The sequence below is a fragment of the Ochotona curzoniae genome, unplaced genomic scaffold, assembly GCF_017591425.1.
Source record: "Ochotona curzoniae isolate NIBS_2020 unplaced genomic scaffold, NIBS_Ocur_1.0 contig_4645, whole genome shotgun sequence".
In the NCBI taxonomy this organism is placed as follows: Eukaryota; Metazoa; Chordata; class Mammalia; order Lagomorpha; family Ochotonidae; genus Ochotona; species Ochotona curzoniae.
Window position 1 is genome coordinate 1,733,686 of NW_024466353.1, and position 27,135 is coordinate 1,760,820.

The 27,135-nt window shown below is 47.8% G+C and overlaps 1 protein-coding gene across 6 annotated transcripts in view; it reads left to right on the plus strand.

Annotated features, from left to right (window-relative positions):
- The first annotated feature begins 2,059 nt into the window (after nucleotides 1–2,059).
- Nucleotides 2,060–27,135, plus strand: part of PPFIBP1 (PPFIA binding protein 1) — a 40,964-nt gene continuing 15,888 nt past the window's right edge. For 2 of the 6 annotated variants that reach the window (XM_040987411.1, XM_040987414.1), the window contains exons 1-13: nucleotides 2,060–2,123; nucleotides 5,047–5,252; nucleotides 8,594–8,680; nucleotides 8,877–8,990; nucleotides 9,439–9,570; nucleotides 13,291–13,383; nucleotides 15,202–15,316; nucleotides 18,300–18,361; nucleotides 19,162–19,237; nucleotides 21,440–21,594; nucleotides 25,324–25,436; nucleotides 25,789–25,845; nucleotides 27,045–27,105. In XM_040987411.1, coding sequence (XP_040843345.1) covers nucleotides 2,060–2,123; nucleotides 5,047–5,252; nucleotides 8,594–8,680; nucleotides 8,877–8,990; nucleotides 9,439–9,570; nucleotides 13,291–13,383; nucleotides 15,202–15,316; nucleotides 18,300–18,361; nucleotides 19,162–19,237; nucleotides 21,440–21,594; nucleotides 25,324–25,436; nucleotides 25,789–25,845; nucleotides 27,045–27,105 — 1,335 coding nt within the window. Of the gene's footprint in view, nucleotides 2,124–5,046; nucleotides 5,253–8,593; nucleotides 8,681–8,876; nucleotides 8,991–9,438; nucleotides 9,571–13,290; nucleotides 13,384–13,692; nucleotides 13,786–15,201; nucleotides 15,317–16,870; nucleotides 16,904–18,299; nucleotides 18,362–19,161; nucleotides 19,247–21,439; nucleotides 21,595–25,323; nucleotides 25,437–25,788; nucleotides 25,846–27,044; nucleotides 27,106–27,135 lie in introns of all 6 variants that reach the window. The other 4 variants (XM_040987408.1, XM_040987409.1, XM_040987410.1 and 1 more) reach the window with 4 other exon arrangements.

A 27,135-nucleotide genomic window follows, 5' to 3' on the forward strand; every position in this document is an offset into this window, starting at 1 on the left:
TACCAGTGCCACCGTGTGGAGGATTAACGCACTGGCCCTCATAGCCCATTTTTCTTGCAGGCATAGTTTTCATACACAGAAATTCACTCTTAGAGAGGAGGTCAGGTAGACCTGAGTTAAAAAAACAAAAACAAAACCAAAAAAAACGGGTCTTTGCTATATTTATTTGCTGTGTGTCCAAGCAACTATCCACGTCCTTGATCCTTATTTATAAAATGAAATTGAGCTGATTCATTTTATTAGGGTTATTGTCATCATGATTAGGGCTTACAGGTAACTGATGTACATCTGCCAGGACAGCTTCCTGGTAGTTCTCTCCTGGTGCTATTGCTGCAGTGTGGAAAGCAGTAGGTGAGTGTGTGTGTGTGTGTGTGTGTGTGTGTGTGTGTGCATGTGTGTGTGCACAAGGCAGACTTCACAAAGCGCAGGTCAAAAACAACAGGAAAGAGTGTGTGCATAGAGAATGTACATAGACTGCCCCCATCACTGTTTTCTAAAACAACAGTTCATTCGTTTGAAAGGCAGAGTGGCAGGGAGAGAGCTTCCATCGGCTGGGTCACTCCCCAGACTTCCACGACAGCTAAGGCTGGGCCAGGCTGCAGCCAGGAGCTCAGAATCCCATCCAGGTATCTCATGTGGGTGGCAGGTGACCAAGCACCTGGGTCATCTTCTGGTTTCCCAGGCGCGTTAGCAGGAAGTCGGATCAGACTCGATGCAGCTGGGACTAGAACCGGCACTGTGATGTGGAGTGCCAGTGTTGCCATTGCCACTGAATGTGCTACACCGCCATGATGTCCCCTGTAAGAACCGTTCATGTAGCAAGCACTTGGAGTTGAGTATCATGGTAATCTAGAGAGGATTTAAAGTATGCAGGAAGATTGCATAGTTTATGTGCAAGTCCTGTGCTCTTTATAAAGAGGACTGGGTGAATATCCAGTTAATGTTACATGACGGTTGATCCTGAAACGAAACTCAAGTTTATGTTAGTGAGCCCTGAGAGGGAGAGCCAGAAAAGCAAATTTAAGAGATCAGAGACTGAGTGGGGCTGAACCAGGAGAAGGTATTGGCCACCCAGCACCCTCCGTGGCCCTCAGCAGGCTTCCCCAGCCTTCTCTGACGCTGAAGCTCTGGATGATGGAAGTCAGAAATGATACAGATAATCCATCCCACATCTACATGCCTGGTCCTGCCCCTGACTCCTGGTGCCTAGTCCTGCTCCCAATTCCAGCTTCCTGCCGATGAAGCTCCTGGGAGGTAACAGAGATAGCTTGAGTACTTAGGTTCCTGCTAGGTCCCTGGGAGACCCAACAGGAGTTCCCAGATTCTGGCTTTGGTTCTGGCCCAGCCCACTGGCTGGCATTTGAGGGGTGAGTCAGCTGCTGGGAGATTTCTTTTTCTCTTTCTCAATTAAATATCATTTAAAGAAAAAGATTTATTTTGTTTTTATTGGAAAATCAGATATATAGAGAGGAGGAGAGAAAGAGAGGAAGATCTTCCATCTGTTGGTTTACTTCCCATGCTGCCACAACGGCCAGAGCTGAACCCATCTAAAGGCAGGAGCCAGGAGCTGCCTCCAGGTCTCCTGCATTGATGCAGGATCCCAAGGCTGTAGACTATCCTCAACTTCCTTCCCAGGCCACAAACAGGGAGCTGGATGGGAAGTGGGCCGCCGAGATTAGAACCGGCGCCCGTATGGGATCTTGGTGTGTGCAAGGCCCTCAAGGACCTTAGTTTTAGGCTACTGTGCTGGGCCCTTAAATACCTTTAAAAAAAAAAAAGTATAGCTTAGAAAACATTTTTCTGGATTCTAAACACCTTAGGAGCAAGAGCTGAGCCTGATTTCGTTAGTTCAGATAAAACATGCAGTATGCTTCAGCTTGCTGCAGATTCCATTCCAGCAGCTCCAGCACGTGTGACATCCTCTGTGTAGAAGAGTTACAGTTTTCGGCTGAATTAGCAAACCCCCTCGGCACCTTGTATCACTGAAAGGATGTAAGGACACCGCCATCTGTTTTTCTTTTCAGATCCTGGCTGCGGTTTGCCCTCGACACCCAGGAAGATGATGAGTGACGCCAGCGACATGTTGGCCGCGGCCCTGGAGCAAATGGATGGCATCATAGCAGGTACCCCGTGCCCTCCGAGGTGCCCTCTGAGGTGGGGTGGGGGCGGGGTCCACTGCAGCTCTCCCTGGCTTTCCGCTTTGTCCCTTCCATCCGCTCTCTCTCTGGTGCCTCTCGGCCCCCCTGTGGGTTCAGATACCTTTTTCTCTGTTGTCCTTCCCCACCAGAATTATTCTCAAACATCATTTTTTTAAAAAACATCTGAAAACTGCCAGTTCCATCCTAAGTAGTTTTAGTCAAGGATTAAAACAAAACTTAATTCTGGATCTCCAACAAATTCTGATGTCATGGCTTGTGGCCTAGACTCTGAGGGACCGCGCTGTGGCCCACACCCGTGGGTGGGTTTCCTCGAGCTCAGCATGCTGCTGTGCCTTCTAAAATGCCTTGTGTTTGCATCATGTGCATTTCCCAAATATTATGAAATATATTTTTAAAGAAAAATTTCTCCCAAATAATCACACACTTTGCCTGGTGCTTTTCCAGGAGCCCTCTGACATGCCCCTGTGTTCATTTTCCCAGCTGATAGCTAAGTGGCAAGTCTCCCCAACTGCCAGCCGCATTTGCACTTAGCACACATCGCCAGGCCTGCCACCGTGGTGGTGTCGTCATTCTGGACTTCCCTTGCAAGTCCCTCTGGTGGTCTCGGTTCATTTCCTAACAGCTTCGTTCCCATTTTCCTAAGCCAGACGTCTCGGTCATCCTTCACCTTCCCCGTCTAGCTTATCCACTTGTCTGGGCTCCACTCGCCTCCAGCTTCTCTCCCCCTTTCTCTTCTCTGGACCCTGTTCTGCCGAGGCCAGCGGGGTCTGGCTGCGTCTTGGTGTCCCTCCTTCTGTGTGTCCTTGGGCCCTTGCTCTCCTGCCCTCAGTCTCCCCATCCTTAGCCCTCTGGGATCTCATCATGGTGCTCCCGTGCCAAGACCCTCCAGCAGACCCAGAGCGGCACCTGTGCTGCCCTGTCCTCTCCCGGACATGTCATGGCCCACACAGTACTTGGAGCTCCTCAGAATAAGAAAGTACAGAGTGTCTAGTGGGTTGGGGCTGTTGTCATCCACCAGAAACCACTGCTGCCGGTGGCCTCTACCTAGCACTGGTCAGCCATTTGGTGCCTGTCTACGCAGTGGCTCCAGCACAATGCGGGTGTTTGTTTATTTTATTTTATTTTTTTTGTCGAGAAGGTTCTTTCTCTCCCGCAGGCAGTGCTGTGCCATAGTTGGGCTTCTCGTGTTGTACTAAGATGCCCTGGACACCAGACTAAAGTGAGGCCTGCCGTGTAGGCATCAGCATTCCACATTGTTCTTGGGGTATCCTCTTCAAAGCGTCATTGCAGAGCTGTGCCTCATCCAGAGGACAAGGGCACATGCGCAGTTTTAGCAGCATTGAACTGGGAGAGAATGTTCTCACTGGAAGTGTGGTGGAGGACACCATTTCGGAAGATAGAACTAGAGCCGATTCCAGGCTCAGGTTAGAGGTGAGGAAGGCGGAGAGCCTGGATGGAGTCTAGCAAACAAGTGGTACTTCCGGAGAAAGTTCTTTGAAAAACGTGCATTTCAGATGTGTTACACTGGCAGTGTGTGTTTTTCAGCCCTGCCGGAAGCCTGGGGCTCAGCTAGGACCTGGGCTTGCATTTTTGAAGGTTCACCAGTCATTTTCCAGAGAGACTGCAGGCACCTGGGGATTGTGCCCACACCCCTTTCTTTGCGGAGGGCACGTAGACTCGGCGGTGCCGCTGGCAGCACTACCGGCTGGAATCCACAAGCCTGTCACGTCTCAGTGTCCCTCGTCCCCTCCTATCCTCCACCGATCCTCCAGGACCGATTCCTGGATGGGTCACAGGAAGCACTTGGCCTCACGTGTCAAGAGCCGCCCTTTCTGGAGTAGGACAGATTTGGGTGTGTCTGGTGTGGCGTGAGGAGGGCCCGGGCAGGGGACCAGCCGGGAATGGTTCTTGTCCCCCACCTTGGAGTGGGTCCGGCACTTGGCCAGCCGAGGAGAGGAGTTACAGGGGGTGCCGGGGCCTACATGGCATCATCACCAACAGGTCTGTGTAAAAGTTACATGAGTTTGACAGACTAGAAAGTAAGAGAAGATGAAGAGGTATACATGACTGGTCCAGAGGAGGCTGTGAGGAAAAGACGGTTGTGGACATTTAAATAGGAGTATTTTTTCCTGTGGAAGTGACAGAAAACAAACAAAAAAAGGCTGTGAAAGTTTGCTTTTCTGTTGGGTGCCAACAAGCGTTGATGCCTGGCTGCCCATACAACCTCTAGAGGGAAAACGCATGAAGGGACACATGGCATGTGCCACATGCTAAACGTTATGGTGTCAGCTCTGCTTAGTGAGCGAGCCCGTGCTGTGCCATTTCCAGCTCAGCACGTAACTCCTTTTTGGGGACTTTGATGACGCGTGGTCTCTGAACCTGAACTCTCCTGCCACCTGCCAGGCCATCCACACGCCAAAGGCTGTCAGCATTCACCTTTTCCGCGAGCCTGGCCTCCCTGTGGGAGTTGGGCCATCGGTAGCATTCTCCCTTCTTCATCCTGATTGTCCCTCGCCACGGCTGCGTCAGTTTACAACCTCTAGGATACTTTTTGTACCATAAATTCTCTTGCTCAGGGGTCGGCAGTGTGGTACCATGGGCAGCGCCAGCGTCCCATATGGTGCCGATTCTTGTCCCGGCTGCTGCACTTCCAGTTCAGCTTCTTGTTTAAGCCCTTGGGCCCTTGCACCCTCATGGGAGAGCCAGATGGAGCCCTCTGGCTCCTGGCTTCAGCCTGGCCCAACTCTAACCATTGTGATCATCTGGGGAATGCACCCACAGGTGGAAGACCTCGCTGTCTGTTTCCTTCCCTCTATAACTCTGAATTGCAAAGAAATAAAAATAACTGTTCAAAGCAGCTAGATCTCACCGTGTCTTCCCACCCCAGGTTCGAAGGCTCTGGAGTATTCCAATGGTCTCTTTGACTGTCAGTCCCCCACGTCCCCATTCATGGGGAGCCTGCGAGCGCTGCACCTGGTGGAGGACCTGCGCGGCCTGTTGGAGGTGATGGAGACAGAGGAGAAGGAGGGCCTGCGGTGCCAGATCCCAGACTCCACTGCGGAGACGCTCATCGACTGGCTGCAGAGCCACTTGGTGGGTGTCCGGGTGTCATGCCCGCCAGGCTTATTCCAACCTCTGGATCCTGGGAGTAGCTGATTAGAGCCAGAGAGGGGAAGGGGGAAATGATGGGGCAACAGGTTTGCTCCCTTTTGACTTAAAGATAATTTTTAAAAAGTGGGCACATAATATTTGTGGGTGCTTCTGGGTGCCAGTTTGATAAATTGCAAAATGTATCATGGTTGAAGTAGCATTTCAGACATTTGTCATTTGCGTGTGCTGGGGCTCATCTGGCTATTTGGAAAAAACACCTGATGTTGCTGCTGATGTTCTTCATGCGTCTGTGCTGTAGAGCTCTAGAGCTAGTCCCTCCTGATTGTGGTACCCGTTTCCGTTTCCCGCTGTCTCTCTGCGCCTCCCCACCCCGCCCCACTCTTCCCCAGTGTTCCTGCCTCTCCTGTGAGATCCCCTGCCTCAGCTTTTACAGATGAGAGATAACACGCGTGTTGACCCCCTCCCCCCGGGGGCTGAGCCGCTTCAGGAAGCCCGGCAGGCCTCAGGGACGCTGTTTGGGAAGGTGTTGTCCTTATCTGACTGTGAACCTGGGTAGGTCTCCCAACCCTGCCCGCTCAGTTGGTCTGGCCCCAGATTGTGCCCAAAGGACCTACGGTGACCGACAGCCTGATGGGTGGCCCTGTAAGGGCCAGAACCTTGCATGTTGTAGAAGTTTCCTCAGAAATGAGAGGACCCCAGGCCGGATGATCTGTTTGCACGTGTGGGCAGAGGAACTGTCTACATTGCTGGCATGGTTGGTGTGAGGCGCCACCTAGTGGCGAGTGGCCATCATTTCCATTCTGGTGATGGAGCTAAGGCGTGGCTTCCAACGATCTCAAGTTCACTGGCCATGTGGCCAGTTTGCAGGTCCTTCTCCAAACTGAATGACAAGGCAGAGCTGCCCTTTCTGTGGGCACCCCAGTGAAAGGCCTGGCCTCAATAGATGGTGAACACGTGCATTCTGGGGAGTGTCACAAATGTGAAAGGATACTCCACGTTAATATGCATATTTACAAACATGAGTGGAACTGTAATGGTGGAATTCAGGTCTGTGCTTGGACCTGGGGGAGAAATGAAAGCTTTTTGCTCCTGGGGAGCTTATTAGCACATTGTACAGCCAAAACATCCGTGTGCAAGAGTGGTGTTCTCGGTATTGTGCCGGTGTGCCTGGCAGCCCATGCCAGCCATTTTCCCACTTGAAAGGTGCATTGCGTGGTTACTGGTATAACTTCTGAGCCCCTGAGAACTATTTCAGGTGTATCTGAGCTATTGGGAAAGGCACCTTCAGATTTCCTTTTGCATTGAAGCCCTGTGTTTTGTGTGTTTTGTTGTTGTTTTTTGGTTGTTACTGTTTTTCCTGCTCAACTTGTGATATTAGTAGTTCTCAGGATTGAGCAGCGAAACTGAAGTGAGTGGGAAGTTAGACCAGGGATTCCAGTCAATCCTGGGAAAGCAGCAGGTACCGCACCAAGTGGGGCCCCTGGCAGGAAGGATGAGGCGGCCCTGTGTCTGGCTTCCAGTCTGAAGCGGGTGTCTGCTGTCTCCAGTTGAACCTCAGCCAGTCTGTTAAGCCATTGTGGATTCCAGCTGACTCTTACTTCTGTTGTCTGTGAGTGCAGAATCAGGAAATTCCTTTGTCATCGCATCATATGTCGTTCTGAACGATTTAAATGGGATCTTGAGAAACGTATCACATGTGTCACTGTGTTACAAAATGACATTGTTTTATTTTCTGCTTTCTCTAAATTTTTTAAATTTAACTTTTTTCTTTGTAAGAAAAATTTATTCATTTCTTGCAAACCATCATATATAGAGAAGGAAGCATAAAGGAAGAAAGAGATGAGGGAGAGAGAGAAGGGTCTTCCATCTGCTAGCTCACTTCTGGGATGAGCTTCATCCAGGTCTGTCATGTGGTTGGCATGGGCCGAAACGACTGGGCCATCTTCTCATCTCGTACTGCTTGCCCCATGCCATTGGCAGGGAGCTAGAGAAGAGGTAGAACACGCAGAATGTGAACTGCTGTCCATATGAGATGCCAGTATTGCAGGCAGCACTTTTACCCTCTAAGCCACAATGCCAGCCTTTCTTTTCATATTCTTTAAAAATTTATTTTCATTTTATTTGAAGCGAGGGAGAGAGAAAGTAAGAGAAGGAAATGGAGATGGAGAGAGACAGAAAACAGATGTTTCATCCACATAATCTACTTTCCAAATGCTTGCAACAGTAAGAGTTGAGCAAAATCAAGAATAGGAAACTCCATGTGGGTTTCCCAAGTGGGTAGCTGGGGCACAAGCAGTGGAGCCACCACCTCCAGTGTCCCTGGGTATGCATCAGCAGGAAGCTGGATGAGAAGCAGAGCCAGGACTTCAGTCTGGCCGAAGAGGGGACATGGGCCTTGTTACGGCTACACTGAACGCGTGGCCCACCGAGTCCTCTCCGACATGCTTTCATGGTTGCCTATAAGGCAGCTGAGAGGGACGGGGAGGGGAGAACTGCTTCCTTTCTCAGTGTGTCCTTCCCTGGGTATTTGTCCTGTGCATGTATGTTTCTATGACTTATAAAATGGAGGCAGGAGGCAGATGGCAAAGAGGGAGCTGCCATGCCATGTGTGCAGTGGAGTTCCAGGGTAATGCTAGTCTATGGTTGTGCCCAGGGGCAGAAGAGAACACTGCACAAATAAGGCACAGGTGAGTTCAAGACAGGCAATGATAAGCATGGCTGGGCAGTGCTCCCAGGAGGAGTCCCTGGGGACTAAGTGTTTAAGCTTTGGAGGAAAGAGAGATTTCAAGGACTCCACGCTCTCAAGATGGATCAGTACCTTGGAGACGTGAGTGGGCAGAAGGAAGTGTAGGCTCAAAGGGACTCATGCTGCTTCCCACCCAATGTTGGGCATTTGTGGTCTTCAATGTGAAACTTGGCAGTGGAGGTGATAGGAATGGGAATGCATCAGAGGTCATGGCCGCCATCTGCCACCAGCCTTGTGGCACTGGAGACAGGTGTTGGGCCCGATGCCACACTCTGAAGCTTCCTGTGCCCAATGTGCTGGCTATGAACAAGGACCATCACTTAGCCACTGTTCCTTTTGGGTCCTGAGATCCGCCCAGTGAAGACAGAGGTGAGTTTAGCGAAAGCCTGACCAGCTGCTGGGAGTGCCTGGCTCACCATCTCTTTGGAGCTGGCGGGAGCCAAGCTGTGCTCCTATGCTTTCCGGGAACGACAGCGACACTGCACTGCATCCAGGTTCTTAGATTAAAGACGGACGCAACTTGACTTACACTGGTTCTGCAGCGGATCCGCCTCACCCAGCTCGTTTGCTCTTTCAGACCAATGGACACCTCCCTGGCAACGGAGACGTGTACCAGGAAAGGCTGACACGCTTGGAAAACGATAAAGAGTCTCTCGTTCTTCAGGCAAGTGATCTTTAGACATCCCATTTCTCCGGGATGTAGTCACAGACTACTCTACAACGGCAGCCAGCCAGTAAAAGAATCAGTGCCAGGGGTGCACAGTGTGGAAGTGATGAGGCCTGGGCCACAACCAGGATGTGCACAGCCGGTCTGGGGCAGGGAGACACTGTCTCATTGCCCTCTCTCACTCTGCGTGCAGGTGAGTGTGTTAACGGACCAGGTGGAGGCTCAGGGCGAGAAGATTCGAGACTTGGAGTTCTGCCTGGAGGAGCACAGAGAGAAGCTGAACGCCACCGAGGAGATGCTGCAGCAGGTGGGTCCGGAGGCCGCCCCGCAGGCATCCCTGGGCCAGCGTGCGCTCCGATGCAGCGGTCGGCTTTGTGATTCCCGTAAGCCGGCACCGCAGGCAGCACAGACCTACGGCTGCAGGATCTGCAAACACACACACACACACACACACACACACACGCGCGCGCGCGTGCACACACACAAGTTCCAATGTTGTATGTGCCCTGAAGGTCGTTTTGCTTTTTTTTTTTCTGGCGTTTGCCTGGCTCGGGAGTGTGTCGGTGTGCATTATGTGTGCACAGGCGTTCCTTCCGCTCACGGGGCGGACAGTCCTGCTCCTAGCCCTGTTGAAGCGCGTGTCCTGGAGGCTGTTGGTCACTGCGTCCTCTGCGTGAGGGTCGCCGTGTTGTGACTGCAGCCACGCGAGAGCTGCTGCTGGTGACACATGTCCGACGCCCCCTCCGCCCTCACAGGAGCTCCTGAGCAGGACTGCTCTCGAGACCCAGAAGCTGGACCTGATGGCAGAGATTTCTAACCTGAAGTTGAAACTCACGGCGGTGGAGAAGGACAGGCTGGATTACGAAGACAGGTTCAGAGACACAGAAGTAAGTGACTCCATCTCTCTCTCTCTCTCTCTCTCTCTCTCTCTCTCTCACACACACACACACACGTGTGCATGCACACACATTGTCAGAGTCGGGCCTTGAACCCAGGCTCTAGGACACGGGATTCAGTCCTCCCAAGCAGGCTCTGAACTGCAGTGCCAAATACCCACGCCCCGCTCCCCTAACGCATACCTACCTGCGCTTTATCTGTCACCTGAAGAAACATGTTTTTAATCTCACACCAGGGCTCTTAAAACAGGACTCGGCAAGCTACTGAGTGTCTTTGAAATTCTTGCTTTTGTTCTTTCTGTAGCAGCCCAGCCCCATAGTTTCATGATCTCTCTCTTTCTACCCCTCCTCTGGGGACCCTGACAGAGCTCAATCCACCTGTGGACCACAGGGCAGGGACCACGAGGACACTGCCGGCACTTGGCTCAGTGTGGAGTCCATCTCCCCTGCATGGCTCTGGGCTGCAGGTGCTCACCAAACATCTGCAGATGTTGAAGTAAATGCGTGGTGATGTGGGGGCGGGGAGTGGGCATCTCAGACCTTTTTCCTTGATATTCACCTGTGTCACTCATGCATTTGCCATCCTAGGCCAAGTGAGCTGGGCATCAAGCCAGCAGTGTCCCCAGGCCTGCTGATTATGTCATAACCACTCAGCCCCATCAGTAGAGTGTGATAGGCCCGTGGTCCGAGAGAATGGGAACCTTGTGACATATGACGATAATTAAAATCATCTTAGAATTAAAACTGAATAGGGTCATGTTCCCTATTGTCGTTGTTGTCGTTTGTTTAATAGAAATAAAATTTTGTCCTGGCTGTTTCACTTTAACTGTAAGAACAGTGTTTTATTTTTCCTTCAATTTTTGCTTTGAATGTTTGTGAAGCAACGTGACTAGAAGTGTATAAAATTGTTTAAATGATTTTATAAGTTCTGTTTAAAGATTTATTTTTGTTTCTATTGGAAAGTCAAATATGCAGAGAGGAGGAGGAGAGACAGAAAGGAAAATCTTCCACTGATGATTCATACACCAAGTGGCCACAATGCCCAGAGCTGAGCCAATCCAAAGCCAGGAGCCAGGAGCCTCTTCTGGGACCCCCACACAGGTGCAGGGTCCCAAGGCCTTGGGCCGTCCTCGACTGCTTTCCCAGGCCACAAGCAGGAAACTGGATGGGAAACAGGGCCGCCGGGGTTAGAACCAGTGCCCATATGAGATCCTGGTGTGTGCAAAATGAAGACTTTCAACTGCTAGGCTACTGTGCCGGGCCCTGATTCTTATAACTTAAAAAATTTACTTGTATGCAAGTGAAGTTAAAGAGCTTCTGATTTGATTATTGTTTGCAGTTTTTGCCTAGTTTCTGTGGTCTTTTTATTTGCTGAACTCTTTTTTTTTAAGGCTTATTTTTTATTTGAGAGGCGGTATTACAAAGAAACAGAGGAAAAAAGAGAGAAAGGAGACAGAGCGAGCAGGGGCTTTCATCTGCTGGTTTCTCTGACTGGCTGTAACGGTGGGCTGGATTGGTCCAAAGTCAGGAACCTGGAGCTTCTCCCAGGGTCTCCCATGTGGGTGCTGGCCCCTATTCCTGAGCTCTTTGTGAAATAGAGCCATGAGGTACTTTAATGTAAATTTAAAAAAAAATAATAAAAATGAATAACTAGAACTTTATTAAGTAGAAAAATACAGAATAATAGTTTGGCACCCATTCAAAAATAAAAAAGGAGAAAGTGTTTTCCTGACTGCTTGCTTGCATCTAACATCATTTGACTTTGTCCTAGAACTTCAGATTTTTTTGGGAAGCTGGATTCTGAGGATTTGCTGGGATGGGAAGAAGTGCGGAGGAAGGCTTGGACGGTTCCTTCAGTAGGGTCCCCGGACAGGAGGTGGCTAGTGCTGTCCTACAGTGCCCCCTTCCGGTACGGACACAGATAACAGCGCTGAAGTTGCTGGTGGGAGCCCGGAAGAGGGATTTTTCCTTTTCTAAGAGACTGAGCTTCTGCTAAGAAATTAAATTCCATTAAATTTTTTTTTTTCTCATTAAGGCACTACTTCCAAAATTTCCAACATGAGCCCTCATGGGAATATTTGACTTCATCCAGGTTGGAAATCCCTGGTTTAAAACATCGTGACAGAAGAGATTTGGGGTAGTTTTCTTAAATAGGAAAACCAACCCAGTTTATCGAAATTGTATTTTTTTCTCTAAAAATTCCTCCCCTTTGCAAGTCACCAGTGTTTTCAGTACAAGTGGTAAAACACTGCACCACTGATAACTGAGAAACGGGAAAGTACGTGCTGATGCAGGAAGACCAGCAGGGACTCGGAAACACGGTGAACTCAGAAAAGGGCGAGGAGCAGCCTCGTTTGAACTTGGACTCTGAACTCGCCAAGCGAGGGTTTTTAGATCGTCGAGTTGTTGCTGGTCTCATTCAGTAGAGGAGAAAGCATCTTCTTTCACTGAAGCTTTATAGGATTGTTAGACATTATGCAGTCATGGCAGACAGCTGTATCTCCTGTCTTTCCAGAGATGGTGGTGTAAACGCCACGGGCTTCGCTGGGGAGTGCGTTTCTCTGCAGCTTCCTTTTGCGAGGCTCTGCAACTTGAATCTTGACACTCTGGAGCTTTGAGCCACCCGTGTCCACCAAGTTTTATTTCCAGTAGCGTTGTTGTGTGTTTTCCTCTAATTCCACTCTGTGGCGTTTTAAATTTGTGACTCTACAGCAAGTATCTTATCTGGGTTCCAGTTGGAGACCCTTGGTTTAAAAGATTTAAATTTTTTATTCTATTCTGCCAGATTGAGTTGATGATCAATCTTTTTTTTTTTTGTTAGAAAAGGAAGAAAGAAAATATAAGTTTGCACATATCCACAAATCACTGGAAAAGTACCTCAAGGCAAACGGTTTTGCTGGAGGGAGCTTGTGTATTGTGTTCGTAAAGATGGATTCCATACTGTCATAGTGAGTCTAGAAATACCTGAAAAATGTTAGGAAGGAATTAGCTATTCTTCCTCTTCATCAACATTTTCATATTTTAGTTATATAGCTTCATCTTGCTACGGTGGAGAGATTGTGAAATTACGGCAATCCTTAATGAAATGGTTTGGTTCCTAAAGGTTTATGAAAAACCAAATGATAGTCCAAATGATAGGAAAAGTGTGCATGGATTTCAATGTTTTGTTTTGGTTTGTTTTTTTGCCACCAAGTAAACTATTAATTCCATGTTCCATGGGGTTTTGCAGCCCCTTTTGTTAATTTATTTTCATTTGTCTGCTCTGATAAATGTAACTGTAATCCTAGGGCTGTGGAATTCCGAAGTTCCTAAGCTGCTCTTTACACACACATGTAAAAATATATATATATATTATTTAAAAGGCAGAGTGACAGAGGTGGAGAAACACACACACACACACACAGGAAGCTCTTCCATCTTCTGGCTCATTCCATGGGTGGCCACAACAGCCAGGGCGTCATCCTGACTTTGCCCGTGAGCGGCAGGGGCTATAGCGCGAAGGCCAGCCTCTGCTGCTTGCGCAGGTGCGTTAGCAGGGAGCCGTGTGCGAGGCAGGGCAGGTTCCCCATATGGGATCCAGCCTTGCAAACAGACCCCTTAGCCCGCTCTGCTTCTCTGCTTCTCTGCCTGTCCCCGGGCCGCCCATTTCATTGGGGTAAAATAACTGTGTGTACTCTTCCCTAATGTATCTCCTTGTTCCCTTCCAAACAGGGGCTAGTGCAGGAGATCAACGATTTGAGGTTAAAAATCAGTGAAATGGACAATGAAAGACTTCAGTATGAAAAGAAGCTCAAGTGTACCAAAGTAAGTGTTTCAAAACCTAGAGCCCCGATGGCTCTGCCGTTTATCCGTGACCGGCCATAGACCTGCCCCTTCTACATCAGATATGGTAAAGAAGTGATTTTGCAGGTGCATGTATGAAGATTTTCCCCCAAGCTGGAAACCTGGTTGAAATTAAGCACTCCCCCTTGTGAATCCAAACCAAGGTCCAGACAGAACCTGTCGCTTCAGTGAATTAGCTCACCTCCTTTTGAAACTGATGCTGTGTTCTCGGTTACTTAGCTTGTCTTTTTCTGCCTCTAGTTTTCTTTCACTCCTCTGTCTCTCTACCAGTCTTTAATGGCCAAAGTTTCTAGCATGAAAATCAGAGTGGGTCAGATGCAGTATGAAAAGCAGCGGATGGAGCAAAACTGGGAGTCCCTGAAGGTGTGGTACCCACGGGGCTGGGCGCCGTGGCCTGTCGCCTCGTGGCTTGTGTCGTCTTGCTGTGGTGGTGTGCCTTGTGGTGTGTGCATTCATCCTGTGTGTGTGTCCCCCACCCGTTGACTGCAAAGCCATCTGCTGCCGGCGGAAGAAGCCGTGTGATTCCCCAGTATTTTCAGATACGCATGAAGCAATGAGTGAAAAAAAAAGTCATAATTGAAATGAATCAAAATCTCCTACTCTCTAAAACCCAAACCTGGTAACATTAGGAGGATTTTTCAAAAGTTTGTGGAAAAGAGAATCATATAAGTTTGAGAGCAAAGACATTTTTCTTTGGGAAACTCAGGCGTAGTTTTCTAACCAATGTGTTCTACGAACTTTTGGAAGACCACCTGCGATTGGGCAGGTTCACCTCTGAAGCAATTCTACTGCATGTCAGCAAGAGGGGCCATTTTCCTCCATCAGGTGCATCAGTTAGCCTGGGATGGCAGGAGTAGAACCTATTACTTAGGAGCTACCCACGTAGTGGAGGACAGCCCTTTCAGAAATTCCTTGGGTGGGGCATCCCCTGCTGTCCAAAGTCAGAACTCCAAGGCTAACTTAGGCTGATTGGCGATCTCCATCCTCCCCTAGGTCTAAATGTCACAGCTTTAGAGATCCTGAGGGTATTATCTCCAGCTTAGATGTACCCCAGTGAACTGCACGGGCACTCTGTGTGTGCAGTGCCACCTACCAACCCGAAATTGGCTAGCAGGAATTCTTACCAAACCAAACCTAGAAATGAAAATATTAGTGAGTAGGACCATGGACATGGAATTGTGCACAGTCCTGTTGTTAATGGAAAGTGGGTTTCTGCATTTCTCAGTGGGTTTTCCCCCGTTGTTGTAGGCGACGCTGTGGTTTTACTTAGTCAAACGATGAGTCCCTTGGCCACACGAGTCGACTGTGACTGGCCGTCTTGACGTCTGCTTAAGCTCTGTGCTTGTCTGGGGATCAGGTGTGCCCTCTAAGATGCCAAAAAGAATTTCTCCAATGTCTTGTTCAGTTTGTATTTTATTTTGCGTTTATGACACCAAGTCTTTAATTCGATTGTCTTTATTGATTGACCTGGATGCATTGTTAAACTTGGAACGTTAGGGTTATCCCAGCCCTAATGGTAGTATAGAATGTTTCTTTTTTAATCCACTCACAGAGAATCTTGGAGTTATAGCACAATTATAATTGTTGGACATAATTCACAATCTGCCTTCCTGCTTACCATTGCCACTGTCAGATTTCTGGTGTTGGTGTCTAAATTCTTGTAGATTTCTGTTTCGTTTGTTTTAATTTCAATATTGATTTAAAGAGCTAACATGTTCCCCCTGTGCCTAGCATTGCCTTTTGATCTTATCTACTTTTAAATGACGTTGTTGTTTGTAGGAGGAGCTGGCCTCTTTACAAGAACAACTGGAGGAGAAGGAATCCGAAGTCAAAAGGCTACAGGAAAAATTGGTTTGCAAAATGAAAGGAGAAGGAGTCGAGATTCTAGACAGAGGTAAGATCGTAGCTGGCATCTGTCACCTTCTCTTGGGAAAATCTCCCACACTCAAGGAGGAAATGGGTGGGGCTGGACAATGGTAGCATCAAACAGGCCAGGTAGGCCAGGGCCCCACGGAACTCTCCAGGCATTGCACCGGGTCTAGGCTGCATCTCGGGAGTGTGTATGTCCAGTCACAATTCAAGCAGGTGCCAAAGGATCGAAGGACACTGTGTTCACCTGTGTCTCAGGATGGCTCTGCTTTGAGCTGGAGATGAGAGAGCACAAAGGGGTTTAGAAACCTTTCCTGGGGCTTAGAGGGAAGCGAGGAATGGCTCTGCATCTTTGGAGACTCTGCGTTTTTCAGTGTGAGTGAAAGCCTCAGCATTTTAGAGAATGAAAATAGACTCATGGCTGTTTGGGGGAAAACAAGAATTATCTGACATGTTTGTGCTTAACTGAGGAGGTTTGCTGTGAATACTCAGCTATGAATCGTCCTTTCTGATCGTGTAGGTTATACATGATAGAAAATAATTTGAATAAAGCATGTGTCTTAGAAAATTATATCTGCAATGTGTTTAACACCTGGCAAGGACAGGTGAAATGCGGCCTTTCTCTGTGATGCTGAATGATGACTGACACTGGAAGATAACAAAGCAACTTGTGACTCATTCAAAACAAAACAGTGTTGTTAACCAGCAGCTAACCAGTTAGCACAGGTTTTGGTGTACTGTTTATCTTTTCTGTGAACGTTACTAACATTGGGGTCTACACAATGAGAGACTTGAATTAGAGCACCGATAGCAATCTTTCTGGGCTTGAGTATACCATGGGTGTAATCAGTGTAGGTTCCACGATTCTCTCTCCGTTGGGAAACTTGATTCATCAAACGCGAACAGCATAAAGCCTTCCCTGAGCCCGTCAGCATATGTAGAATTATATGTCACTAAAGGACATTCAGAATAAGTCTGACTTTTTTGATGTGAGGATCAGAACTAGTCTGTGAACTGCTTATTGTCAGGGCACAACCACACAAACGCAAGAACTGACAGCCAGTGTTCTGAACCTTTGTGACAGTCTGACATTGGCACAGCAGGAACTGATCGCATCTCCAGGGGAAGCATCTCAGCTGACAGGGCAGACCGGGGCAGCGCTGCTGAACTTGAGCGATGAGTTGGATGTGTGTCCAGGTGTTCTGGCCACATTTTGTGTGTTGACCTGTGACAGAGACATTAAAAAAAAAGTATCCAGAGCAGCAAAATTAGCTTTTTTGGGTACAATGTGTAAAACACTGGCACTCCATCAGCATAATTTTAATAATGCAAAAACCTAGGGTTCAGACATGATGAGTGAAAGAGGTGATGACTCAGGTTGGGGCTTCTGTGCTGCCTTCTCTACTCCCCATAGGAGTCTTGTTCTGGAAAACACTAAGGTATGCATAGGATTCAGTTTCTACAAATTTGAATCCTTTTTTTTTTTTTTGGTACAAGGAAGTGAAATGATAGTGCTTTTACAATAATGTTTGCGGTTGTATGTTTGCTAACTTCCCATTCGATGGGTTTTCCTGCACAGATGAAAATTTTAAAAAGAAGCTCAAGGAAAAAAGTAAGGTTTTTAGTGTATTTCCATCAGTCTTTCCATCCCCTCAAGTCCCACCCGGACTATTCTTTGCATGTGTTTTAAACCATTCTCTGGCCAGTGGCACAAAGTTGCTTCATCAATAAGCCCTCCATTTCCTCAGAGGGTACCAAACCAGGAGTCGTCGAGGAAGTGGAAATTTGTTTTGTTTTGTTGTTTTGGGGCACATTTTGTGCCCAACCCAGTCCTTTTTTTCCTGTGAGATACGAGAGGGTTCGTGGGGTAGTAGAGTTCCAGAGATGTTCTCCCTGTGAGCAGAGTGCTAGGACCCAGAGGAGAAAAATGATTCTTGTCATCTCGTGGAACGTTGCTGTTTTTAAGATTTCGCCAGAGTTGAGAGATGGTTTCGAAGTTTGCTTGCCAGTTTCTCACGGCACCCTTGCGTTGATGAGACCTTCCGTAGAAGTGGTGCTAACACAGCCCTTGGTGTTGCCAAGGCTGGGGCCAGACTGCTGCTTGGAGCCTGATCATTCCTTGCAATGGAGAGATAAATCCTTCTTGGACTCTTTTCCTCCTGATAATAAATTGCTAAATCCCTTAAGTTTGTCTTTCAAAAAGAAGAAGGCCACTCCTATAGAATATATCTTCATTAAAAATGTAGCAGTTATCCAATAAAAGCTCTAGTAATCATAAAAATCATGCTAAGTTGTGTTTCAGTGTTTGAATTTATGACTTTGCTTGGGAGTCATTTTTTTCCTCTTTAAAATATTTTTTTTAAATTAAAATAACATTGTTTTGCCATCGAATATCAAGTGTTGAGGGAAAAGAGAGTCAGCCAGCGTGGCGTTGGTAGCTTGAGGCCTGCTTTCTGATCGTGTTGGAAATGAAGTTTATGGATGAAGCAAAGCCCTCACGACCCCCTGAATGGCACCCATGCCCACTGCCTAGCATGAGTTACATAAACGTCACGCGCTCCAGCCTCGTACATTGCTGCCTCCCTCGGCCGTGGCTGAGCACCGTTTCCCTGCTTTTGTCATGACGTCAGCCATCCGTCACCTTCACCCACTGCTTCCCAGGCTTCTCTTCCTGGAAACTCCGTAGTCGCGTGATGACGACACTCAGAGTTCGTCTGCAGCATCCTCTTGTCAGTGCCGCTGACACAAGGAGAGGCACTGGGCGGGAGGGAGAGGCGTGGGCGTCCTCACACCTTCCTTTCTAGAATAACAGATGTGTGTCGTCCACATTGCCCCGCAAAACTGAGTCTGGGTATCAGATGTACACCCCACACTTTTTTTAAAAAAAAAATCATTAGCATCTTTACATGAAAGCATCTCTGTGAGAAGAGGGCATACCTTCTGGTCATTGTCATCCGTGCTGACCATGGAGGTGGTTATGTGCTGATGTGATGTTGTGTGATTTCTAGATATCGAAGTTCAGAAAATGAAGAAAGCAATGGAGTCCCTGATGGCAGCGAACGAAGAGAAGGTATGTAAATGGCATTTGATGATCTATGTGGTTGTTGCCCCATTTTGATCACAACCGAGCAAGTTTCTTGAGCCCCCTCGCTTTGAAAGAACATGCCCCCAACATCACTGGCACTGATTGGCAAACGCCCTCTCTCCATCCCGGCAGTGCCATCCTCAGCCGTGACATCGTCTCCAAAGACAAGGTGGAGGGCATGCAGAAAGAGAAGAGGGTCAAAGATGAGATAGGTGGAAGAACAGGCATCATGGAAATCGAATATTAGACGAAATGCAAACAGAAGGGAAAGGTGGACACAAGTAGAAGTAGAGGGAAAGCCAGGGTGAGCCGAGTACCCCAGAGCCGAGGAAGGGGTGCAGAGTGCTTTCGTGGTTAGCAGACTGCCCGTGGGTCATCCAGGCAGTTCGGTGCGGTGTTCTAGGAAGGCAGAAACCAAGCAGTGATGACTAATAGCTGATGAGGACAGCAGGTGCAGGGCCTGCCAGATGCAGCATCAGCTGGACCTGAGAGTAATGAAAGCTGATTTTTCTGCCTTTTTTTTTTTAATTTGTACTTTATTACCTTGTTTTTTTTTTTTTTTAAAGATGGCAGCTGATGGCTAAGAGCTGTAAGTGTAGAGGTACTTGTTTCCATGTCTCTGATGTTACGTAGGAAAAACACTCTAGGTTCTACCCGTGTTACTAAAGTTTAGAAGTATTCTTTGAGTAATGTAAATAATTCGTGTCTGCTCATCCTTCGTGTCACAGTTGCCTTTGCTGCCTTACAATCATGAGACTAAAGATGGTCACTTATTTCATTCCTAGGATCGGAAAATAGAAGACCTGCGGCAGTGCCTGAACAGGTACAAGAAAATGCAGGACCCGGTGGGACTGGCCCAAGGTAAGCACGGTAGGGTGTAGCTGTCAAGGTTTCTCAACTTCAGTTGATTTTTCAGTGGCTGTGAGCTTGGGTTTACCCTGTAGTCTATTCCAGGGATCACATCCATGGTCCCAGATTAGGAAGCTTGTTCATCAACAGAATGCTGTTCTGAAGCTCTGCGTAACACACGGACCGTGGGGGCAGAGAATGTTCCAGAGAGCGGCTGTAGGGCCCACAGGAAATAACACCAGCTGCTCCCACACTGCTGCCCCCCTGGTGGTGCCAGTTGGGAATTCACCTGCAACACCAGGGTGTGGAGGATCAGACCGAGAAGAGGCAGATGCTGTTTGCATTTGCCACCAGGAATCGTGGGGCGGTGAGAGGTTGGTTTTGAGCACTAAGCCCTGTAAGGTTAACCTCAGGAAAGTGAGGAGTGCGTTTGGTGTGTTTATTGTTCATTTATCCGCAGGTTTACCTACTGGCCATGTGCAAATGTAAAAAAAAACACCTTGAAGAGCCTGCAGAAACACCAAAGCTTCGAAAAGGCTCTATTTGTCCCCGGAGCATAGTTAGCTCTGACGATAACCTGTAGGAATAGACAAGTGTTTTCCAAGGCACTCATTCAACACTCGGAGTCTGAAATTATAATTTTGATAAGTTCACACAGAAGGGAAAGCAGGCTTTGGGTGGAAAACCCTGCATCCCTTTGTGCACAGAGTCGGGCATGTTGTTACAGTGTCGGAGTACCAGAGTGTGCCAGTGAAGCCCTGCTCATCGCAGTTCTCACCACTCAGCGTTTCTCATGCCAACCAGAGTTTGCCTTTGAAAGACTGTTTCAGACTGTGGGGTGGTTAATTTTTATATTTACACAAAACCAACACATTCAATCACCTTTGCCTGAACTGCACTCCTAATAGTGTTTCCTTTAAGATTTATTGACTTATTTGAAAGGTAGAGTTAAAGAGAAAGATGGGGAGATAGACACATAGATCTTCCCTCCGCTGGTTCATTCCTCAAGTGGCCGGAATGACAGGAGCTCTCCCAGGCAGGAGTGAGTGGGTCATCTGCTGCTACTTTCCCAGGCCTGCAGCAGGAAGCTGGACCACGAGTGGAGCAGCTGTGGGCAGTTGATGGCTTCACCCGCTATGCCATAGCACCAGCCCCCGTGACATTTAAATTCTGATGAAACTTGACTAAAACATAAATTCTGAAGCTGTGGCGTGACTAAGCTCATTAAACAACGTGTGACTTGCCATTTAGTCCTGAGAGAGGACTGTTTACTGCATCATTTAGAGGTCTGTTTAAAACAAACAGGCACCCAGCCTTGGGCGGCTTGCCAGGTACTCCTTTTTATTTCTAGAGGTGTACAAACATTCTCAGGGTGCTACTCCCTGGGGGTGTGGTTGCTTTTCCCCCTCAGGTTGTTCTTTCTGCTTTAAAATGCCATGAGATGAGGTAGGCATTTGGCCTAACAGCTGGAATGCTGCTTAGAATTTCCATATGGGGCCAAGTCTCCTCTCTTCCCGCATTTGCTCCCACTTGCTGCTAAGGCGAGCCCTGGGAAATGGCAGATGATGGCTCATGCATCTGGTCCCTGCCACCCACGGGGGGAGCCCAGATGGCATTCCTGGCTCCCAGCTCCCACCTGGTCCAGCTCTGAGTGCCATGGGCTTTTGGGGAGTGAATCAGCAGATAGGAGTGGCACTATCTTTTCTTCTCTCTTTTGCTCTTACTCTCAGATAATTAAATAAAATTTAAAAAGTAAATAAGAGGGTTATCTAGAGATATCAGAAGTTGCCTGTCATATGTATATTCCTCCCCGTGATTTTTCCAGCGCATAGCTGTGATATTTAAATGATGAGCGTGTTGCTATTCTGCATGAATTTTTTTGGGGCAGCCATTCCTCAACTCAATTACGTTCAGGCTAAAATTCATAAAACCCCAAATTCTAATGCAAATCCAAGGGAGGGCTATGGAATAAGCTTAAGTCCCCTCCTTGCCGTCTGACAAGGCCGTGCTTGAATCAAATCCAACTTGCTCTGCAAGTGCCCTGGCTGGGTGCTTAGCAGGGCCCAACAAGCCTTGGGCCTTCCACACTCCAGCTGCTGCTTCCCAAGCCCCAGGCTGCTGTGTTTAGGTGATGCCAGGGGGTCTTGGGGACCGGAAACTTGTCAGTGTTTAGTATAAATGGGATCCCGCTCCTCCTTTGTCTCTGTCTTCCAGTCAAAGACACTGACTATGACGACCTGCTCCACTCCAGCTCCATCTCCACACTGCTGGACACTCAGGGCTTCAATGATGTGGAAAAAAGCTCGTCGCCTACCCCTGCAGCGGGCTCTCCCAGTCGCGACCTGTTTAACACAAGTGTCCCAGACGAGGTATTTATGGACTCTCAATGCTTTCTTCACGTTGATGTCATTGAAAGCTAAAGCCAAAAGGACGCAGGCTCCTTTTCTTGGTTTTGTTGCCAACTTGGGTTGCTGTGGACATTCCTGTGTCCTATTGGTCTTTCTCGTTTTCTTTCTTTTTCTTTTTTTAATGTGTGGGTTCCCCTCCCCCCCGCGCCTTTTATAAGTACCTTGGGTAGTTGTCAAAATTGCTTTTAAAATTCTGGAGAAACATTTAATCCCTAGGAGACAAAGATCATCTTTAATGTGAGATTGAAATCTACTTATTTAAGGATAAGTAGGGAGTAAATAAAGCAGGGATAAAAGTGGGATTGTATAAATAAATTGGCTTCAGTTGCCTCTGCTGGTGACACTGAGACACAGGAATAAAACTTTCTTAGCCTTAGGAAAAGCAACTGGAAAGGAATAGTCTTTAACTTTGCATCACAGAGGCACCAGAATCCACTATCCTTAAGCTTTGTGGCTTGAATGTCTAAATCTTCCTGATGAATCTGCAGCTCGAGCAGGGCTCCGCAGGAACAGCTCATCTTTGCTCCACTTGGTGTCAGTTGGAACCGTACGGAGGCTGCCGGGGGCAGGAGTCATCTGAAGGCTATGCACGCACGTGCATGTTTGCCAAGACCTGAACATAAGCCATGCCTAGAACATGCTTGATTTCCTCGCAGTAGAGTGCCTGGGTCCTAAAGGGACCTGGGTCCCAAGAGAACCCCGCAAATCTGCACCACCAACTTTTGTGAACTGACCTTGAAGTCACCAAGCAGCCCTTTGCCTATGTAGTTCTAGGTCACCCAGATTTATGAAGAGGGATCATGGCGCCTGGGACAGGTGACAATAGTGCAGGAAGCCCTGGGTGGGATGAATTTGTGTAGACATGTTGGAAGCCACTCTGGCTGCGACACCTGATATCCAGGGCTGTCACTGTGGCACAGCAGGCTAAGCCAACACTTGCAACACAGGCGTCCCATATCAGAGCACCACTTTGAATCCCAGCTGCTGTTTCCAATCCAGCTTCCTGCTAATGCACCTCAAAAAGCAGCAGAAGATGGGTTAAAATTTTAGGCCTCTGCCGCCCATCTGGATAGAGCTGGTAACCCTTTTGCATGGAGGCTGATTCCACTGGGCCCCCGCCCAGAATCTGATCACTCAGATGCGATGGACATAGAGGAGAACCCCTTGGGGTCCATTCCTCTGCTGTGGTTTCTTTAGTCACATCTGTTAGAGCTCAAGAACCAGGAGCTTAAAGGGCAGGTTACCTGCCCCTGCACCCAGCCTTCAGCATGGTGGGACAGGTGTAATACGGCTTTGTAGACACTCATCTCCCAGGAGGATGTTGGGAGGCATGCGGCTGTCCCTGATCCATAATGATTCCCCAATCCGGCAGGCACGTGGCATTTGGCCCCCTCGGCCTCCTGGATTTCCCGTCCAAGTCACCTCTCCTCTCTACTGCCTATGTGCCCCTTAGAGTCTTGCTCGTTCTCTAACGTTTTCATCATTTGGGGTGTCCTCCGAACCCACTGGGAACCCACTCTGTTAGATCCATACATATCCACAGCTGTCTTCATGGTGAGCTTTTCCTTACTTTTGAGGCCACTACAGGACAGGATGTCCCATTTGAATCAGCCAGCTCCTCATGACTTGTCCTCAAGTGCTTCTGAGGAGCCTCCCGGGAAGGAAAAGGCCTTTTGCGGCTCACAGGTGGGAGCTTGGCAGTTTAGGATCAAGTGGTCCTGTTAGGCTGGTGACGATGGAGGGGTGTGGGAAGGGGGTTCCTGTGGAACAAAGAAGCAGAGAGAGGTGAGGGAACACGCTGCACCTGTGCCCTGGCTGAGGATCCTCCTGACAAAGCTATCCTGATTCACACTCCCACCCTCACCATGTAACCCAGAGTGATCACTTTTGAGGCCTCCCCCAGCCCCCACCCAGTCTGTAAGCATGGATGAAGCCTTCATCATGATTCATCCGTTCACTGAACGTTGGAGGCTTAAATGAGTGTGTGGGGTTGGGGAGCCAGGTGCTGTTGCATCCCTTGTTTTACATGATATGCAGTCTGGCTGAGGTCCCTCTAGAGGACCCCTCAGGCTCACCTATGTCAGTTCTGTTTGCTTGACAGCCCCCAGTGCTGAATCCTTGCCCTGGACCCATGTCTTCAGTTGAGCATCATCTACTGTCTGGAGAGGCTTGGAGTGGGAAGTCGTTCTATCCAATAGCTTAGGTCCTTTCTGTTTGGAAACGTGGCCTCCTTCAGCCACTTCTTGGATCATATTTTATCCTATGTGGAGAGCAGAAACCCAGCAGCATCTTCACTTTTCCCGTCTGTTGCTAATCATTATGGGAGAAGATGAAATTTCAGTTGAATGAAGATGAACTCAAGTAGGAAGCAGTGAATGTGTCTCACTTGAGAATAGGAGAAGGCGAAGCTTTGTTACACATCGAGGAATTACTTAAGGAGTAAGACTTATTTTCAAGGGAGAAGTCTCCTAAGTGTTCAGTTTTTTTTTTTTAAAGATTCATTTATTTTTATTTGAAAGGCAAGCTTACAGAGAGAAGGAAAGACAGAATCTTCCATCCACTGGTTCACTCCCCAAGTGGCCGCAGTAGCTGTAGCTGAGCAGATCCAGAACCAGGAGCTTCTTCCAGGTCTCCCATGTGTGTGCAGGGTCCTAAGGGTTTGGGTCATGCTCCACTGCTTCCCCAGGCCATAAATAAGGATCTGGATGGGAAGTAGAGCAGCTGGGACACGAATCAGTGCCTATATGGGATTCCTATTTTCCTGGTAGAATTATTATTAAGTAAAATTACAGTCAGTTTTATTTACCCCTTGATCAGTTGCATTCTTCAGAACCATTGGACTAGTTCACATATATTTAACAATTAGAGCTTGACCGGTGCTCTATATAATGCTAATGTGGGAGGTAAAGTGAAGAGCACATGACCCTCGTCTTGACCTAAATCATTGCAGCCTTGGAAACTGCACACTGCATCTTTCACTGAGGCAAAGCAGGTGTCTGGAGAGGTAACTCAGGTGAAGGTCACCGAGCCATGTGTGAGAGCAGAGATTCGAGCCAGGGCTTCGAGTGGTTAAAATTTATCATTATTAATTGACTTACTATATTCAATGTCTTCTTTTTTTGAGGTTTTTTTTTTTTTTTTTTTTTTTTTTTTACTGTAAAGTCAGATATACAGAGCAAAGAAGGAGAGGTAGAGAGGAAAATCTGTCCGATGATTAACTCCCTAAGCGGCCGCAATGAGCTTAGCTGAGCCAATCTGAAGTGAGGAGTCAGGAGTTTCTTCCAGGTCTCCCACGCAGATGCAGGATCCCAAGGCTTTGGGCCATCCTTAACTGCTTTCCCAGGCCACAGGCAGGGAGCTGGATGGGAAGCGGGGCAGCTGGGATATGAACTGGCACCCATATGGAATCTTAGCATGTTCAAAGTGAGGACTTTAGCCACTAGGATACTGTGCCAGGCCCTCTTTAATAGCTGTGTCTTCTTTAACAGCTATCTCCCTATCTTCTTGTTTTCTACAATTCGTGCTTCTTTTATGTAGATGTTTATATTCTGAAGTAATTTTATCAACAAAGGATATTATTCTAAACAAAGTATATGCGATTTTGGTCAACAGCTCATTTGATCATCTTATGTCATGCATCTCTGTGGTTGGATTCGTTGATTTGTGATTGTTTTCTTAATTATATTACAGTTTCACATCAGCACCTTGCAAGTTTCAATCCCATCATTGGCAGCACCCATGGGCTTGGAGACTTCTGAGAAGAGCAAGCTGCCTTCCAAGCTAGAAGCTTCCTTCCAAGAGAAGTATGTCAGTTACGGGTTGGCCTGGTGGGAGGGCATCACGTCGGAGATTCTAAGGACCTTGGATCTCCTGTGCGAGGTCTTAGGCGGGCCAGCTGATGGTCGCCACGGGCCCTGAAGCTCTACGAGGATGGCTAGGAGGAGTTTGGAGAGGGTTACAGTGATTTCTTCATTAAGAGATTTTGGTCAGCATTTTCCCAAATTAATTTTCCCTGGGCCAAATCAAATGTGAGATTTGAAATCAGAAATAGTCTCCTTCGCACAAACTTTGATTTTTGTCACTTCTGTTCCCTTAGAATGGATAACAATCTTTCATTCACAAAGTTAACATCTTTTTTTTTTTTCTGCCTGCTAGTGATGGGAAGATAATCTCCGGCCATGCTGTGGACACCCAGCTGTGTGACGGTCTTTTGTAAGTTCTGTTGTACTGAGCCTGATTGAGACTTGAGGAAGAAGAGGCACAGTGACACACACACACACAAAGCCCCAGGGTCCTGGGAGCCATGAGGTCATTGGGTTATGCAGACATAGCTCCAAGGACTGGGTGTTCGGACAGAAATACTCACCCTGTGCCTTTAGCTGAGGCTGGGAGCTTGCAGCGCTGTCTCCCTCTGAGGTTCTGTGCTTCCAGTTCATTTTCACACTGACTCACTTCTGTGAATCCAGCAGAAAAAGAATAGCAGACACACATTGGGGTGGCGGGGGGTAGGAAAGCTGAAATGATTTTATTTTTTTCACTTTTAAATTTAGTATACTGACCTAATATCTATGTTTATCCAAGCTATAACCTGAATTAAATTTAAACAAGTCTGTTTTCAGAACAGTACTTAAAGATGAATTTTTTCGCACTGTTCACCTTGACTATTAGGTCTGCAGCTCCAGGACTGTATATATGCAGGAAAGCTTGTTTGTATATTATTCCAGTTCTTAGAACGGACTTGGCGCCTTCTGTGTCTTGTCCTTTTCTCTTTCATTAAGCTGATCACACATCCCCGCCTTTGCTTTTTGAGCAAGAACAGCTTTATATCATGGAAGAGTAATGGTGTGAAAGAGGAAGTACCCCGATGTTTATGGCACACTCTGCCATCCCTGTGATATCGTGAACAGCAACTGCACTCGCTCTATTTTCCTGTGCTCCATATTTGTGACGAAACGCTTTGCCAAACAGCAGGAACCGTCACAAAGCAACTTCTGAGAATTGTAAAGTAAAACTTGCATTATTTTATTTTTATGGGAAGAGCTAGCGATACACAGTGCCCGACTCCTCAGCGTCCCCAAGTGTGGGTGTACACGTGGAGGAGACACCGCGGTCCAGGGACACGCCTGGTGCATTTTCCAATATTAACATCACAAGGATGGCGCTAAGTGTTTTTCCAGCTTTTCTGACATTTAGCATTCTTGGCAGGACGCTTAACCACCCCTGCTTTTCAAAGAACTCAGTGTTATAATTTAGTTAAGCACATAAGTGACTGCCCCACTCCAGATTCCCTTTTATTACCCGGATTCAGTCCACACGCAGTTGTAGCTTTTTTTCCAAGATGGTCCCCTGGGGAGCGGCGGCGCTGGAGCCGCTTACGATTAATCCTAAGTATTCTTTATTGTTATTTTTAGAACTTCAAGTCTGCAAAAATCCAGCAGCCTGGGCAATCTGAAGAAAGAGATGGTGGATGGGGTAGGTTTGGGTGGTTATTTTTGTTTTGTT